At 39.7% G+C, this 19,129-nt stretch overlaps 1 protein-coding gene across 4 annotated transcripts in view; it reads left to right on the forward strand.

Moving 5' to 3' along the window:
• Nucleotides 1-16,116, forward strand: part of GEMIN8 (gem nuclear organelle associated protein 8) — a 34,908-nt gene extending 18,792 nt beyond the window's left edge. For 3 of the 4 annotated variants that reach the window (XM_051638337.1, XM_051638359.1, XM_051638349.1), the window contains one exon: nt 6,780-8,767. In XM_051638337.1, coding sequence (XP_051494297.1) covers nt 6,780-7,030 — 251 coding nt within the window. In that variant the 3' untranslated portion in view covers nt 7,031-8,767. Of the gene's footprint in view, nt 1-6,779; nt 8,768-15,858 lie in introns of those variants that run through there. The other variant, XM_051638368.1, reaches the window with a different exon arrangement.
• The last annotated feature ends 3,013 nt before the right edge of the window (nt 16,117-19,129 follow it).

Raw genomic sequence — 19,129 nt, forward strand, 5'->3', positions numbered from 1 at the left:
TCTATTTCTAAAACAGAAGTCAACTTCTTTATTTGCCAGTTAACTTTGTGACTTTCTGCCAGTTACTTTAATCCACATATTTCAAAGTAATATGAGATAATCAAGCCTTTAAATCTCTGACAGGTAGGAAAGTATTAGATTAGTTTTACAGTTTCATTATGATGAGGCATGTGGTTAATTACACCACCCAGTAGCAAACCTGGGACATCTTGGTTCTAACCTTGCTTCCTGATTTCCTATTCATTTTTATTTCAAAGGTAGTTTTTCTCTACTTGCTCTCTTGGTAAATAATTTTACCATGTTTCTACAAAGCTACCCACTTCAAAATGTGTGGAAAATCTGTATTACACTGAAAGTATCAGACTGAGTACTTCAGATTTGTAAACTGATTGCCGTCTGCTTAGACAGCCTGTTGCAAGTATGCCTTTCTTAGGCATCACACTCTTGCCTCACACTATTTCTTCTTTTACCAGTAGGTTTTCAGTCAGGCTGTGCTTCAATTTACATCCCTGTGCCAAAGCCAGGTTAAGCAGTTTTTCTTCCTAGCCATTCACTCCTGCTCCAGTGCTGCTCCTGTAGTAGTGCCAAGAGACTGACCTGTACCAGCATGAAATATAACTTATTGAGGTTTTGGTTTGCAGGGTGGGTTTTTTCCATAGGATTCACTGTATGGCTCCTTAGACAATTGTGGTGGTGTTCCTGAGAGACCTGGGAGATGGAGCATACAGCCAAGGGAGGAGAAACTGCATAAGCAGGTTTTGTAGCTGAGGAAAGAAAAATGTCCATGGAACCGTGGTTTCAGACTGCCACAAGCTTGCCAAGGAATCACATCTGCTCTTACTTCAAAGCCTATAACAGAACATTTTATTTTTTCTTGAGAATATTGCATTGCTTGTAGATATATGTGGTGAAATATTCAATTTCTTTTAACTCATTCCCTCCTCAACTAGCAGATGGTAAACTTGTCAGTGTAAATATTTGGAGTTTTAATACCTTCAGCATTTTTGGTAGTTCTCTTTCATGGTGGCTGGAATTCTGGTGACTGAGAGCTTATCATTGCAGGCAATTATTCCTGCAAAAAGACACTTTGATTCCAAATTAGTGTTTTCAAGCCAGCTACAGCATTTTTTTTTTCCTCAAAGGTTAGACTGCTGGCATAGTAAGATAGGGCCTAGCTGTCTCCACTTCTTTGAAGAGCAGAATTCTGCTGTTAAAAATGGGAAGGGGGTAGTTACATTATATCATCTGTAATCCTTTTGTTAATTTTTTTTTTTTTAAGGACAAGGTTTTTCATTGAAGGAGGAGTTTAAAAGGAAGTCTATTTTACCCCAAGCCAACTTAAAGCTAGAATGAGGCTGTTCATTCAGCTATAAAAATAATCATTGTTCTTTCAGTATGTTTCCACAATTCCTGTAAGTTTCTTAGTGTTCCAAAGTAACCCTCCAGCAAGCAAGACCATGCTTTTTTTTGACAACCCAGAATATTTTATCTTTACAGATGTAGGGGTAAGTCACAATTATTTTTATCTCACAGGCTCCCACTGATGGAAACCCTTGTCCTGCAAAGCTTTGCACTTGACAAAGAGTAATGCTTGAGATATCAGCCCTCTGGAAATCCAGAGATCTGTAGAGCTCTGTAGAAATGAAACTCCTTGAATATCCTGTTTACAAATCCTCAGATTTAAATCCTTATTTTGTTGGAATTCCTTTAGGTAAAGATTTTCGTTTTCCCCATGGTTTACCTGGTTCATGCAAGTACAAGTACATAATAAAATGGTCTGATGCTATCACTTCAGAAAAACTCATGTGTAAGTTTATGGTTAAAGGTACTCAGCTCTTCTAAGGAGATGAAGAAGCTGGCATTTTGCATTGAGAAGCCTGTGTGGGCAGAACATTTAACATAGCAGATAGGGTTGTGGGAAGTGGCATTCAAAGAGAGAACTAGGAGTTTTTAATCAGTAGAAATTGGTAGGGTTTTTAACTCTGGTAGTGTGGCCTGCTCAAGATCAGCCCAGGTAGCATTTAAGACAAGATGAGAAAGCTCAGAAAGTGCACATGCAGCAGTAACAGAAAATCATTCATCATTTGAAATAAGCAGGCAAATATGTGAACAGGGGTATAAGTCAATCTAAAATAATGGAAAAGAAAAACAGATCAAAGCCAAGGAAAGTACAGTATTTCCTTGAGGAATAATGTGCTAACTAAGCAAAAAACTGGAAGTCAGTAAAGACCATTTGTCACTTACAAGGAGCAAGCCCTTGTTCTCTTTTATAACTACCATTATGTGGGGCAGAACCTGGCAGACTGCAGAGTGTGTGCTCTTAGAGAACTGTGGAGAAGGCTGCTTGTATACGAAGTGTCAGATTGCATGTGTTCACTGTCCAGAGTGAGCTAAGGGTTGGATGTCTAAATATTAAGAGCTAAAAATGGTACAAGAAACCACACAATGCTAAATACGAATCTTTTGTTAAAAATCCAACATGGATAATTAACCTCCCTACTTCTATCTCCTTTCAATGCTGAAGAGTCTGTCCATGGAGACTTCCCTCCAAATAAGGGGATTTCCTGGCATTTTCACTGTGAGGTTGTTTTTTTTTTTTCCTTGTTTTGGTTGTTGTTTTTTTCTTGTAATAAGAAAAGGATGGGTTCCAGAGAGGAAATTTTTTTATTACTACTTAAGCTTCTCAAAGGATATTACAAAGAGAAGGGCAAAGTGGATCAGACTTACGGAAAGTATATGACGTTTTCCTTTTAATAAAATAAAAGAAACAAGACATCTGAGTTTCTAAGGGCCTATGGGGAAAATAACTTATGGCCTGGAGGGCTTAGGTCATAGTTTTGCTGAAAGTATGTAAGAGGGCTTTTATGTGCATATGAAACCTTAAATGCAGCAAATAGCTAAGATAGTAGTTACTGCTTATCCTGCTTTTGGCAGTCCCTAAGGATTGCAGGTAGTTTTCTGTTCACTTTTATTTTCAGATGGTATATAGCAGATTAAAAAGTCATCTGTAGAAAGTGGGAAAAGTAGGGCAGAAAACTTCATTTCAAAATGCCTGGAATCTCTGATGATGTCCCAAGATGCAGTATGAGTTAGGTAGAGATCTCTATATTCCTTAAATATGAAGAGTAAAGGCTGTTTAGCGTGTTTCGAAAAAGACGTCTCAACTGTTTTTGGCCAGGTAATGATGATTTCCCAGCAGAACTGGACTTGGTAGGATTAAGTTAATTCTGAAAAGAGCTTCCAGAGAGCAAGAGCATCTTTGGGAAGAAACGGAACTGACGAGTTAGGAAAATCTCAGCAATGCTTTTCCTTTTTGCAGGAATGCATCACCACTGCAGCTGCCTGCCTTGTTAACACTTGCAAAATATGTTGCAGGACTGGGGGAAATTCTCCAGTAGTTGAAGCTGAATGCTGTAAAAGAAAGCATATTTATTTTAGTCTGAAGGAGGAACTGGAAGTGGAAGGAGGAACAAACTATTTAGAACTGTGTAAAAATTATTTGCTTCACTTTTATAACTTGGCAGCACAATGACTTAAAAGTTCGGAGCATGAAACTCTAGTTTGAGAATGAGCTGGGGACTTCATTGCACAGGCTGAGAATTGGTGTTTTGATAAACCTTGTTTTGATAAACCTTGAAATCTAATTCATGGATGAATATTTGGTGCTTCCTTCAGAGAATTTCTGATTGCCTCTGTAGGTTTAGGGCTATAGACAGTTTTGTTTCTTTGTTTTGATTGTCAGATGTTTGTTGTCACCTTTTAGATGAAGAGGTAGTTGCACATTTAGTTCAAGTTGCATTGCTCTGTATGGTTTTTAAAGTAAATGTTGAGGTAATGGAAAGAACTCAGTCTCCTGGAAATATGAGCAGTTACACTTCCCAGCCCCTGCCCCAACAAAGAAAGTTCAGTGTGCAACTCAACAGGACAGACGTTTCTCTTCTGTCACCTCTGTCCTGTCTCTGTGTTTGGCTGGAAATACTGCTGTTGGAAAAGCAGTCATTTACATACTCATTTAGTTGTATGGCTTCTCTTCTCTTGATTGCCCCTGACAGCAAATAGTGCCATCACTGACAGTGGAGTTTGGAGTTTGTCATGGCAGTATCTCTCCACAAATAACTAGTTTGAAACTGCAACATATTCCACATAGCTACAGTGGTATTGCCAGCATCGGCTGCCATGTTCTATCCTCAAATTCAGCCTTTGGTACAAAAAAACTGTGGGTCCCTGTAGGAGATTTCTGTCCCCTACCTCTCCATAGAGTCTGTAGACCTGATTTACGTGTCTGAGACACTGTAATAGAGTCACTGGGAATTTTATTTTTTTTTGCCAGTAGCTATGGAATAGTGAAAGTCAGGTTAGAAAGCTAAGAGTAGTACATCTGACTACTGTAAAGTAAAACATATACTCCAGACATTTGTTAGGTAATTTTGAGAATGGAATTGAAATTGATATTATTATTATTTTTATTCTGAACATTAGGATCTGTGGCTTTATTAACTACTCTGTGCTACAAAACGGAGATTGATGCACACTAAACTGTAATCCACTCATCCCTCATAAAGCTTCTGCTAGAGACCCATTTAATTTCCAAAGAGAAGAATTCATTATATGTCTCCAGAGAAATTAATTTTTCTTAAGTGTTTTTGTGTGCAGTGAGCTATCAGAGAGCATTCTACAGCAAACAAGCAAGGAATCATCTGTCTCCAGTATGCAGCTATGGCACTAATGAATAAAACTTTTCCGTGAGCAATACAGAAATACAAGGAGTTACCTTTGTGGCCCAGAAGAGTCAATAAATACGTGTTTGATTCATTCATTGCCCTGACAGAATTTTGCTACGTAACCTGCAGCAGAAGACATTTGATTTCCAGCAAAGATTTTTGTTTTGTAACACTGTTCAGTGTAATTTGCATCAAATTCATGCTTAAAACCATGCTACCTAGCTGCAGGCAGTCTGGTGTCCCAGTGAGGTTTTTTTCAGTGGGATGCAAGTGACCTGCGTAGTCACAGCCTTAGTGCTGTAGCCTGTCCTCATAGCTGGGTGCTCTGTAGGCAGTGTTAGTTCTTTTAATTCAGACCTTCTGGCTAAAATGGCCTGACACCAAATGTGACTCTTCCAAAAACACGTATGGACTCTAATGTATGTTTCCTCATGAATTCTGGCAGTGCAGCACACTTTGGGGGTGTGCCCTTAAAGCAAAACCACAGAAAGTGAAACATCTCTCTGGAATAGATTTCTAATAACCCCTCAAATACTCCTGCCCTTTTACTACCAAAACAAAACTGTGGGTGCTGTTTGAAATGACAGGCCAAAAACTTTCTGTGTCCCTGTCATAGAAACAGATGCCAGAATTGAAGTTTCTGATTATACTGTTTAAAATACCTGTTTTCTGTGAATGAGGTACAGGGCATAATTCATTTAGTGAGGCTGACAGACAAGTCAGTTGACTGCTCTGTACAGTACTGTCCAGTGTAAAAATAATGTTTTTACATTACATTTACAATAATGTGCAGATGTTTGACACAGATATATCAGGAAACTTAACTTTGGTTTAGGATTTGCAGATGTCACATGTTTTGTGAAAGCTTAATCTCTGTTTTAGGGAAAGAAAGAAGGAAAGAAAGGAAGAGGTACGTGGCACCAAACACTGAGAAGCATGTCCTGTGTGTGACTAATACATCCTGAGCTGTGGACATTCTGTCCCTTTTGAAGGGACACTTTTATTAGTAGTGAACTGTTTCTGTGATGTAGTTTGATATCTGCTATTTGTGATAGGTAGGTGAAGGAGTTCAACAACTACCATGTGCTTTACTTCACCTTGTAAAAATGTCCCTATAAGAGGGGAGTCTTATATAGCATTTCACTCTTTTAACTGAATAGAGCATTATTATCCATTAGAGCAGCATCCAGGAAGTGGAGGTATGTTTGGGTATGCAAAATCAAGTTCTTGCTTCCTGATTGGGCTTATCAAAGAGGATTTTTGATGACAGATTGGTGCAAATGTTTCACCTCTCTGACCTGTTTTAAATCCTCTTTAATAGATGTGCAGGGATTTATGTTGGGTGCTGGGTTGTTTTTGTCTTTAAAGCAACAGCAGTAATGCTGTTAGTTTTGAAGTTTGCAAACCTTGAGAAATGGGAGAGGTTGGCTAGTTTATCTAAATGCGTTGCTTTCTTCATTGTGTTGCATTGTTTCATTGGCTGCACTTGAGGGTGGGCACTTACATGAGAGATGGATTTATCCTTTTCATAGAGTAGTAACTGATTGCATTTTCTCTTGGCTATGGTTCATCTAAAGTTGCATTGTCCTGTGCGTTTTTTCTTTCTCTCAGCCGCTAAGTCATTACCTTGGAAACCAACTCTCTTGGGTTGGGTTTGCTTGGGGGATGTTGTTTTGTTGGGTTTTTTTTCTTTTCAGGGCATGTCTGTGTGTTGGAGTGAAATGAAGCAATGCTGATTTTTACTTGTCATTACTTATACAGAGGTCTTCTGCAGTTTTAGGCTTCAGTTCCAGGATTTTTTTCCCTTCTCTGCACTTTTTCAGCCTGGCTTTATCATGCCGCCTAGTAGGGATTTGTCATTATGCATAAAGAGCACAGCAAGATAAATAATATGCAGTTTGTTTTGTCAGTTGCAGAAGTTGGCTATGTGCTAGAACACGTGTATCTCAGCTCTCTAGACCCAGCACAGATTTGAAAATGTAATCTTTAAAAAGTAAAAACAAAATGTCACATGTTGATAGCTCAGTAATTTACATCTCTTGTCATTTATTTGTCTAGGGAGGCAGCAGCAGCTGGAGGCTGAGCATCAGTACGTGGAGGCTGATCAAGACCTTCACAAAAGGATGGAGCGTTCTGTGCAGCCACCTACAGAAAGACCTGGGGAGAGGCGAATGGCAGAAATGAAGATACTGTATGGTGCTGATGCTCCCAAAATTCAGGCAATGGAGGCTGCCATGCAGCTTATCTTTGACAGAAACTGTGACAAAAAGCAGCCCAAATACTGGCCCATTATCCCCCTTAAGTTGTGAGTACCTTGACTGTGCTCTTACCTGGCACAGGTCTGCAGGGTCAGGTGCCTCAGGTTATGCTGCTGAAAGAAGAAACTGCAAATGTTGGGTTTGGTTGTGCTTTGGGGTAGAGGACAGCAAGGGCAGCATGTTTCTTTGCTCTGTGTTCCTTTTACACTCTCTGTCAGCGATGGTCACAGTCCTTTCTACTACACACAGTTGTCAAATAGTACTAGGAGGGACAGTAATACCAAACCTGTCTAAAGTCATAGATTCACTCATTTGATACCTGCCTTCCTTGAGCATGCTTGCAAGAAATGCAATAATGTCTATACTCAGTGAACTGGGAAAATTTAAAGCAATGCCAAAAAAGAAAACTGCCTTCTCTTCCCATTTAGGAAATTGAGTAGTCCCATTTTTCAGTCTTGTTTAACATAGTAGCATTTGGATCCTGTTTAACACAGCACAGCTTAAAGTGTTACCTCTGCTGATCTTTGATATCTTTTTTTTTTGGAGAACCAGGAGCCCACTGGCCAAGATACAACATATCAAATTACTGTAGCCCAACCATTTGAATTATTTTTCAAAGGTTTATAATAAAGCAGGAAGTTTTTCTTCCAGACTGATACTTGTCTGGCAGGAGTTGACTCTAAAGCAAAATTACATAGAAGAATATTTTAATTAAGGGGGAGTGGGAGAGAAGCCTGATGTGTCCCTGTCAGTTAGAGATCTGTTTAACAGAAGAGAAACTTAAGAGGACAAAGCACTCTTTGGGCCAATGTCTACAGTCATTTTTGTCATTCTAATAAAAGCACCTAATTGGTTTGAAGCTTTAAAGAAGACCTATTAGTTGGATAGGCTAAGGGTATGTATGTATGCTGTATATGTAGCTGTGGAAGCCACATAGCTCTGAGAGCTATGTTTTATTTCAGGTGCAGCATTGCAATGCCCACCTGCATATTACATGGACAAAGCTTAAACACAGGCAAGTTAGATGTGCCTCTGTGTGTACTCATCCATCCACACAGGCTGTTTGGCTCCACTTCTGTCGCTCTGTTATTGCTGGTCAGTTGTGCTTGCCCTGCTAATAGCTGACCAGGTAGAGTGAGTGCAGGAGAGGCTGAATTGGCCCCTTAGTACTGTTGACTCCTTATAAAATGGTACCCTGAGCACGTCCAGGGACTTTATGCTATGGGTCACTGCGTGCTGAAGGGCTATAGTTTGTAATAAGCAGCATTTCTGTGCCAGAGCAAAGGAACTTCATGCTATTTTAATTGTTACAAACATGCACATGTCTTTTTGGCAGCAGAGGAAGGTCACAACTAAAATTCTAACTTCAGTTCATGCCCATTGTGTCTGGTGTATCTCTGTAGCATGTCTAGTTTCTAAGACACATTGCTGTGCCCTCTGCAGCAGCCACCTGCCCCAAAGGAAGTCTGCAGTGTAGTTTAGGATATCTTTGGTTTTGCTAGCAGTTACTATGCGTTTTCAAAGCAGCATTTTCACTTCAGTACCACTTAATTCACTTTAGATGTGATGAGATGGAGTTAAATTGAACACTGAAATTAAAAGCCCACTGTCTCCAAGATCTATTACTAGTGTGATTAATCTGAAAAACTTGTGTGTGAGATAGGAGAGGGAAAAAGGTTATGAACAGTGCTACATTTGTCTTCATTTTTGGTTTTGGTGGGTTTTGTCAGATATTCAGTGTTTTGTTTGGTTTTCCTTTTGTTGACCAAATAAATTTTCTTCATAACACCTTGTAGTTTATTTTTTTAATAAGCAAACTGCCATACTTCATCACTCAGTTCTCAGATGTTAAAGCTTTTTTTTAGGTGCTATATTGTTTAAAGAAGATTGAACTTAGAGCAAAGACAGTTATAACATATTGAGAAGCATAAAGAGTGTTGACAGGATATTCACAGGAGTGCCAGTCAATGCCATTCACTCATGGTATGGTACAAAATGACTGGGAGGACTGTTGCATCTGCTGGAGGAAAACCCTGTCCCAGATTAACATGCATAGATCTCTCTGTTCCTATTTGAAGTGTTTCCAGTGTGGTGTTGGTGTCTTCCCTGTGCAGTGCAGTACAGAAAAAAGAAAGGATGGGTCTTGCTTTCCAACCCAGTTCGCACTTTGTGTTGTGGTTGTTTCTGCATCTAACTGGTTCAGCTAGCAGAAGCAGAAATTCTGGTCTCCAAAAATATTTGTAGAAACCTCATGCAAGACAAACACTGAGTTCCTTTCTTACTTAAGATAAAATAAAAAATTGCTTTGCTTTGCTTCTTTTAACTAATTCTTAGAGTGTTTAATATGCTTCATGAGGTTGGAAAAAGAACTGGATGAAATATTCCCTAGGAACCATGTACTAAAGCCTGAAATGGAGGAATACACTACTGCAGACTTAGAGTTGTTGCCAAGTAATCCCTAATACTGCCCCTGAATTTCAGGAGATGGGCTGTTGCTGCTAGTTGGCCTGATGACCCATTTTGCTAGTAGTTCAGTGGAACTTGGAGATTTTGTGTTGTGGTTCTTTTACTCCATCTCCCATGTCACTTTACATTTTTAAGAAATATCTCACATAAAGCATGTCATTGTGGAAGCAATGCAACTGCAACTCAAAAATACCCGTTCAGTCCAAATGTCTGTAATAGTCACCTTTCTTGCACACGTGTATTGCTCTGCAATCCTCACTCATGTGACCGTGTGCACTGTTTTCCCAAAAAAACAAAGTTACACCAGTCTCTTGACTGGAACGTAACTGTTACGCTGCAGACTTGATTATTCCTTGTCCAGAACATAGCACCTTTGCTTTGAACTACACCAACTGCTTCTGTAGTCCTGCCCAAAGGGAATTTTTCACTGGCTGGTGGTGCAGTTTCTCACAAGCTTTTCCCGTCTCCAGCAGAAGGAGTTACACCCTGGAGTTGCCAGTACAAGTTGTTAGACCAACTATTATTCTTCATTTCAGAAACTGGTTTCCTCATTTCCTCATTCTGATTGGTTGAAGATGCTTTGAAGGATGGAGAAAAATGGTAATAGATCTTTTCTACGTAAAGGGTTCTTAAAAGACATTTAAAAAACGCACTTTCGGACCTGACACAGTATAATTTAGCACACAAAAGAAGCAACAACCTCTATGTTTCCTACTAGAAGAAAAACTGCTTACTCTTAAACATCGGTGACATTGTCAAGAACACTTGCCTTCTTAGAATTATTTCCCTATAAATCAGCTAACAGTTTAGTATGCCTGTGCATACAGGCAAACTGAAAAGAGATTAAACAATTTTGATGAGTGTAACTTACATCGACCCGTTTTTGATGGTAGTCTTGTAAAGTGGCCAACTGTAAATATCACATACTTAGAAGTAGCTTTAATAAAAAGCAACCTAAATTTCCGTAACTGCCTTTGTGAAGGGTAAATGTATATAACCCGTGTGCATTTGTCCACTCTATGTATTTGTTGACTCGTGTCTTTTTCTGTCTTCAGACTCTTTTAGCTCAGTCATTACATGAAATACATTTCACATGTTGGCTTCTTCATCTATTGTTGCATGAATAGGAGTACAACTCTTTCAATAGAAATTGAGAAGTGCAAGATATTTTTATTCAGCTGCTTAAATCTGGATTTTTAAGTGTGATTTTTGGCATGCTGGTCTGAGTATTTTGGCTGAAAAAATTACAGAGGAGCCAAGATTGTTGCCCAAAATGTGAAATACAGTCTGTCAAAAGGAAACATCCAGAACTCTGTTTTCCTTCTGATTTCTTAAAAGTCTAAGTTACTGGGGAACATAGTATTTGATAAGTAATATGTTCATGCTGTGTCAAAATTCTGTTTTCCTGTTCTTGTGCTAATTCATCAACCATCTACCCTGTTTAACCTGGTCAGTTGTCCCTGGTGGTCCTGCCTGGATAGTCCAAAGGAAAGAAATTCTTAGGGTCTTTCTCCTAGATAGTATAGCAGCCAGTGAGGGAGTCTTAGCTGCTCCTGAAGGGTCGTTATAGCCAGAGTATGAAGTTCAAGGCCTCCCATCATTTTGCATATTCTTACATAGCTGGAAATGATGAGCTGATACACAGAGACATGTGCAGTGGAGCTCTGTGAGGGTAAGTGATAGACCGTGACATGACTGTTTGGGTATTCTCTTGGATACCTGGCCACTGTAGTGGAAGAACTGCTTGGACTCGGTCCATCCTTTGAAGTAGGTGAGTACACGTGCTTCAGCCTCAACTATTCATTTTGGCAGAGCAGGAGCAGCACAGAAGTCATGCTTGGCCAGAAGCGGAGAAAGACTTGCTCATCTTGAGCTTTGAGTGTGTCTTCAAGGTTCTCTGTGCATGGATTCTATTAATTACACAGTCACAGAGGGATTTTTTTCCCCTTTAGCCATGAATCATTTTCTTGTAAAAAAGCAAGCAGAGTTAAGTGAGAACAAACATAGTTTTTGAAAAGAAAATACTTCTCAGCCTAATGATGCCAATACCACTGCTGGTTCCCTAAACTACACAGAGATCTTCTGCCTACAAAGCCTTTTGAAAAGCCAAAATACACAAAACTGCTATTCCCCATGACTGTTATTTACAGCCATCACAAAGAAATACCTTTCTGGGGAGGAAGGAATGAAAAAAGTGGAAAGGACTAGTACAGATTTTTTTTTCCACATAGAGTTCAAAGTGGTCCTCCTTAATTTTTAGACTATGTTTTACATAAAAGCAACAGTTTACCAAAATCTGGGTTCAATAAAGATGTGAGGCAAAAGTCTATGAGAGGCTGTTAAAAAGTTAAGTTCCACTACTGTCTTGGGATGTCTCTAAGCTGCACCTTACTGGAAGCTGGGAAGGGGTAACAAAATATTGCTTTATCCGTGGAATTTTTTTATACCATCCTCTAAACAGCTGCTTTTGGGTGATGGTATAGTAGGCTAACTAGACTTCTGATCTATTTATAGCCATTTTTAGAATCTTTCCAGATGCTTATACTGAAGATCAAGATTAAAATATCAGTCTTGAAAGTCAGCTTTCAGCTATCCTCATGCATCTTTGTTCCTAGGTACAGAAATCACCTCTGTGGCTCAACTCCACCAAAGTTTACTGCCATCAAGATCTGCAAGTAGCTCTTAATTGTGTGAACACTCCCTCGCTGTAAGTCAAAAGGAGTCGAGTTGAAGAGCCCTGCTGCTAAGCTGTTTGACATAACCCAGTTTATTTGTCTCTAAAAGGCTTAAGGGAAGCACTTGCTTGTGCCACTGGATGAGCAAATCTAGAGCTGGCAAACTTGCTGCCGCTAGAAGTAAACATATGAACACATTTTTGTAGTGCTCAGAGCCTTCAAGGACTTTTCCTGCTTTGGTATAAAATGAATCCCATTGCAATTCTTTCATCAGACATGTTAGCCAGATTTCTTTATCACAAAACATCTAGAAAAGCATGTGTTTATTTTCCTTGCTGAACATGGTAAGGAAGGGTTTAGCCCCAGATTTCTAATTACTTTTTCATTGTTATTTTCTCAAAGTTAGTGTCTTGAGTTTGCAGGCTTGCACACACTGTGCCTAAGAGCGTAATTGCACAAATCAGGTTCATACCCTTTGCTTCACTGTGAACCATAGCAGGAATCAGAAGCCCAAGATTTAGTCAGCCCTTTTGATCTAGATACATGCAAGCATGCATCAAGAAGTCCATGCCTTGTGCTTAATTAATTTTTATTCTCACACAGCTAAGTTCTCTGAGCTTTCTCCCATCCTTTGACCCAGACAGGAAGAGATCTCCTGGGTCATCATTTCTAGTTTTTGCTACCTCCAGCAAACACATCGTCTGATCCATTTCAGACTAATTAGGCTCCACTTTAAAATAAATTCCACTGCCTGTCACCCCAACTTCTACTAGTTAAGACTGCATGGCCTGCTTTTCACTTACAAAGCATAATAAAATACCAAGGCTGTCACAAGTTTAAGTTGTCCTTTGTCAAAGAGCTCCAAAAATCTAGATGCAGGTACAGATTACGTATCTTGGGTTTTTTTGTATTCATTATGGTACTCTTAATATCCTCCCCCTAGACAGAAGGGAAGGAGTTACTATTGTCACAGAAGTAAATGCTTGAAGCATGTTTTTACTTAAGAAATAATTCTTCAAAGGCCACCCTTCTGATCTGTAGCATATTCCATGAAGTGGTTGAGTAATAGCAACGGCTCCCATCCTACTAGCCTCCTTTCATGCAAAGTGGTGAGTCTGAGCTAAAAGTTCACTCAGTTATTCTGCAATATACTGGAAACAAAAAAAAAATAAATAAATTGATGAGCTGCTCCAAACAGAAGAATCATTCCATGACTACAGAATATAAAACTGAAATGGACTATAAACCAAAAAATAATAGGCAATACATAATTATTACATCTGAGAAGACAGTAACATTAATGACTTTTAAACAATTTTCTATGTATCTGTCGATGAATTAAGTATTTCCTGTAATGCCAGATCACAGTGTGCTAGAGCCAAGAAAGTATGTGTTATACTGAGGTCCTGAGCATGACATGATGTTTTCATTTGTACTGCTCTGCCACAGAGCTGTGTCTCAGCAGTGCCATGGCTGGTTTGTGGTCCTGTTTTTGGTGTCACTGCCCTGGTGTTCCAGGGGCAGACATGAAGTCCTTCTGAGAAGCCCTGCAGCAGAGTAGCACTCATGGCAGCTGCTTTTATCATTATATAGCAGCCCTATGGCCTTCCTTAGGTTACCTTTTTCAGCTGGCCATTGAACTTGGAACACACTACCCCATGGTGCTGAATGTGTAATGTGTGTGACATTACTGGGCGCCGTGGCAACAGGCTGTGATATTGTAAATGCTAGGTGGTTAAATCATTTCAGGGACATACCAGAAAGAGCAGCTGTACTGTGCAATGTGGAAATCCTTACTCCAGAACCTCTCTCCTCTACCAGAGTAGACAGAGTAAATGAATGACAAAATAAGTCCTCAGTGCTTCCTCCTTTGCTTGTTTTGTTGAGCAGATGCCTCCTGAGGTCATCTACAGCTCCAGTGTGAGAGCATGAACATATATCTCCAGAGTGCAAAAGTGCTTTTACAGAGAACTTTTAAAGATATTAGTTACTTGCCCTTCACAAGTGGGTTTACTATGCAGACCTATTCTAGACTCTAGAAAGGTGTCCTATGCTTTCCCTGTTGACATCAGTTAAATCTTGTTTGGAAGGAGAAAAAGAGCTGCCTTACTGTAGCCTCTTCCCCTCGATAGCTCTTTCTGTCTACCAGGGTTACTTGCATTATTAAAGTCTAGCAAAATGAAATCCGTTTCCATGGCATGGCTGTGTCTGAAGTTTTTTTTGTGGTAAATATATTGATTATAATTAACTGCACTAGTGGCTTATGTTACACTGTGGAAACTGTAGTTCCTGGTGTAGCCTGCAGTGTGATAGTCCATATCAGCATAACAGAATTGTTCTCTTCAGTCCCAGAAGGTACCACATCCTACTGGAATAAAACATACCAACAGTTTATATTGTTCAAATGTTAAAATACCATATTAAAAACCAGTAATTAAACAATTTTGGGTTTTTTAGTTTAACTTCCTTCATGCCAGGCTTTTTGAAGAGTGGAATGATGTAAACCCACTACAGTGCTGGAAAACATACAGGAGAATATCAAGTACAATGCAGATCTTTTTCTAGTAGGGTGCCCAATTTAACAGTAATAATTGTGAAGAAAGTGTGTCAAAAATACTGTGTTTGGCTTGTTGATTTTCCAATATTATTACAATGTGCTGGTTTCCAGAAATAAAATTTGAGGGGTTTTTGTAATACTTCTTAACTGAGAAAGCTGTTGAATGGCTTAGCAACCTCCCTTTGCAGGGCTCAAAATAGCATCTGAATGCACATTGAATGTAGGAAAAACACCTACACTGCCTCTCCCACTGCTGTCATCCTCGCTAAGCTACCTGGAATTAAATGGATATGCACTGTGATGCATTTTTCTGGCAATGTCTGTCACACTTTAGGTCTTCAGGGATCCAGCTGAGCACTTTCCTGGGTTTCTCTTAACTCAGTCATTTTCAGTCCACCTATGTTCTCCTCTTGCTCCCTCATCTTTTTTTTCCAAAAGGGTCTTGAGCCTAGTTTGTATCCCTCCACCCCAACACGTGCTCTTCTGCAGCCTGATTGTGCTCTCACATCTCTCAGCTCCTACACTCCTGCCCACATCCCACACATAGGGTACAAAATGTAGTCTGGACACTCAGTAGCCAGCAGAGCAAATGAGAACTAATCTAGATGACCAGAAAAAAAGTCAGTGCTTCTGACACCCTAAATGCTAAAAACAGAAACACTAAGATCTTTCCCACAGTGCTGTCTCTGAGCTGTCAGTGGTGAGGGAAGATCATTCTCCCCTATTTTACTAATTAAACCACAAAAACTTCCTCACTGCTGTGTAAGGTGTTAGAAGGGTGTTACTGCCAGTTCATGTTTCTCCCCTCCAATGACCCACAGTAAATACCCCACTTGTCTTAGCTACTGACCAATGCCTTTCTAAAGTCACAATGTAATGAAACCACCCCAATCCTGTTGAGCACCACGGGAAGCTTTTGTAAGACTTTCCCCTAGTGGGAGGAACAATTACTGGATAGAGAGCCTACACTTCACAATCCCTCTGTTTAATTTATAGTGTTTCAACAGTACATCTCTGTCAACTCCATATCTCCAACAGCAAGGCGTAACTGTAATTTACAAGCTCAGCCATTTGAAAGACCAACCAGGCAACCATGATCTATGCCCACCCAGTAGATGAGGACGTTGCTAAGGCAGTTTCTCAATTTAAGAACTATTTTATCTTTTTTTCTCTCTTTTCAGCCCTCCTTGCCAGCTGGCATCCCATTTTCTACTTTTCCAGCGGGCATTGCTTCAGCTCAGTGTGATCCTTCAGAGGGGGAGCAGTAGCCTATTTAGAGCTTAAAACACACAGAGATTTACTGGCTGGAACCCTGGAGAACAACCTAGCAAGAGGCTGTTTGGGGCACTTAGCCAGATCATCTCCAAAATGCTGCTGTTAAAAGAACCTGATATGCATGTTAAGTAAACATCAAATATGCAAAACACAGCACACGTAATATGCAGATAATAGCATACGGTAATGGGCCCTATCTCCAAATAAATAATAGCACTTTCATAACCACAAGGCAGTTCCAGTATTTTCTGTTCACTTCAATGTCCTCTGAATGGGTCATATCTCTAGTACAATAAAACTCCCACAGGCTCCAGCAGGACTAGGATTTAGTGTTAAAACTTGGCTAAAATAATAAGAAATTTCCCTTGCACACCAACAGGCAAAAATTCTAGAATAAATGTGATCCAGAAAGTGATTATATAAAGGTGTTGATAATTTCATTTGCATATAAAATAATAACAACAAGAACGAAAGCTAAATTATCCCATATATATGGAAACTTTGGGTGTTCAGGATTGGCTACTCATTATTCTCTCACCACACAAAGCAATTCAGTCTGCAGCTGCATTTCTTTCTTACAAATCCAATTCAATCAAGAGAACCGAAACATCATTAGCAAACCCACTGATTTATCTACCAGTAAAGTGCTGACACAAGCTTCTATTCCTGCTGGTAATAAATTCTCTACATATCAGTGTTTGCACTCTCTAGGGATCTCCCATTATTCTAGTGGCTACAAGTTTCCAACTTTACCACCAGCATTTTTAAGCCTGAAAATCTGTAACAGTAGCACTCAAAACCTGTGGGAGTCATAGGAAAGCAAGAAGGATGCAAGCCTGGAACATGTACCCAGTTACTACAGAGATGCAGCCACATGGAACTGCAGGTGAAGCAGGAGCTGGTGCCTTGAAAATTGCTGTAATAAGACTTTTTTTTTTTCTTTTTTTTCTTTTTTTTCCCTTTCTGAAATACCATCATTACCTCTTGTTCTGTTCATTGTTTCATCTCCCTGTTTCCCTCAGTGGTCTTGCCTCCAAAGCCTTGCCTCCCTTTCTGTATGTTTCCCTGGCCCCTGCTTGGTTTGTTGCCCTAATTGCCAGCCTGCTGAGCTCATTTACTTACCTCTGCTCCTGGGCAAAAACACAGCAGCTCTGAAAACCCATGCTAGGTGTTGTCTCCTGTTCTTCCTGCACATCATCTATCACCAGGGTTCTGGGCGGTCACCTGTGAACTCATTTCAGCATCACCCTTTTGTAGCTTTCATATCCATAAGCCCTGTTTCAAGGCCTGGGCACATACTTGTATGCTCTTTTCAATGTGGGCTCTAAAAAGGGAAGACCCAAAGGGTGTTAGCAGTGCTGATGTCTCTTGGGAATCATTTCCCAAGCTGCAGTTTCCATAACTACTTTCATGGTCCTGGGTAATTTTGTCTGCCAGATTCATGTGATGTTTGGTTGGCCTGATGCTCTTTCATCTTTTAAACCCAAAAAAAGTTATTTTATTGGAATACTGGAGGCCAGAATCAATCTTCTAGGCTATCTGGCAGCTAAGATATACTTGGGTTTGGCCTGAACTTTATTATTTTTTTTAAGTACATAAAAAGTAAGAATCCAAATCCACATATGACAATAGCCCATGCTTAATACAGCTTTAATAAAAGGTTTTATTACATTCCTCCCTTGGAATGGTAGTATTCATCTGCTTGCTGAACATGAAATCCAAGAAAACAAGAGTCTTAAAAATCAGAGATCTTTATTTAAAAAATACAGGCTCTTCAATCTGTCTTATGTGTGCTAGAAATGAAAGAAAAAAATTATTACTAATGTAGGATACTTGACACTTTCATTTGTTTACTTTTTAATCTCTCCTAATTGGAGAATGAATATATATAAGTGACTAGTATGTTCTGCTTTTCTATTTTTAGTCATACACTCATGCATTTACAAAAATTCAGTGTCTGGACTGAAAATAGGAGGAAAATGTGTATGTTTATAATAGCTGCTTGAATTTTTTAAAGAAAAAAACCCCGCCACGTTTATTAGTCTAGGGATGTTAAATTAATCTTCCAAAACCAAGATTTAATATCAAACATCATCTCATTGTTATTTTTCAAGTTCCTCAGGCACATTTCATCCTGGTGGGGGTTTCCTAGACTGCTACCACTCATCTGACCAGGGAGCCTTTGGCTTTCTGTGAAGTCAGAAGAAGGCAAAGCATTTCCATGATGTCAGCAGACCTGAAGACACCTTTTCATTCCAAAACCATACCTTACATTGCTGATGGAGGATGTAGTGTCTTGGTCCTGTTTCTATTACCTACTGGTGAAGAACCTGCAGGGTTGCACCAGTCACCATCACACCCACCCACTGCAGCCTGTTTGCCCAAAACTGCTGCACTGTTGGGCATGCCAAGCAGGTTACACTGCTGCTGAGTTCCTGAGTCATTCCCATCTCTTCTCCAACACATTACATTTTTCGCCACAAACCACAACTCTTGAGGACAGCCATTCACTAGCACTGGACTGTGTAAAGCATGAAGAGCAGTACAGAAGAAATAAAATGTAGTGCGTGCAGGGGGAGAACCCCAACACAAAACCTAGACCAGCATTTTGAAATGTGTATTGGTAGAAAACTAAAGCTGGGTAGCCTGTTATGAGAGAATTTATCTCAGCTTTATGATAGAGTTTAAGTCTTAAGCACCACTCATGTTTACAGAGCAGCATTAAAATTTTCTGTAGCAAGTCACAAGTTTGTGCCTAGTGACACACGTGAAAAAATGGGAACCGAAATGAAATCAGCTGGCTGTTACTCAGCCTCCACTGCCCAACTGGATCAGGAAAAGTGTTAAAATGAGTTCTGCAATTTTCCTTCCCAGCTCTTCAAGCTTGATTTTCAGTTTGGGAAAAAAAAAAAAAAAAAAAAAAAAAGGCACCTGAGAATGTTCTTAAATGCTCTTTGTGCCTCCCATCAAAGGAGTTTTCTACTTTGGAAAAAGAGAGCAAGCCTTGTCTCAAAATGTACTTCTGCCAGGAATTCTGTCCTGATTAGGCTGCCTTGGAGCACTTTCTTGGGTGGGTGCCATACTGAAGTTATTGGATGGCAGCCATGTGTTCAACACTCTTAAAATAAAAGTCTATTCCCTTAATTTGCAACTCAACATAAAACTCAGGGTAAGTCT

This window comes from Apus apus, chromosome 1 (assembly GCF_020740795.1).
Source record: "Apus apus isolate bApuApu2 chromosome 1, bApuApu2.pri.cur, whole genome shotgun sequence".
Lineage (NCBI taxonomy): Eukaryota > Metazoa > Chordata > Aves > Apodiformes > Apodidae > Apus > Apus apus.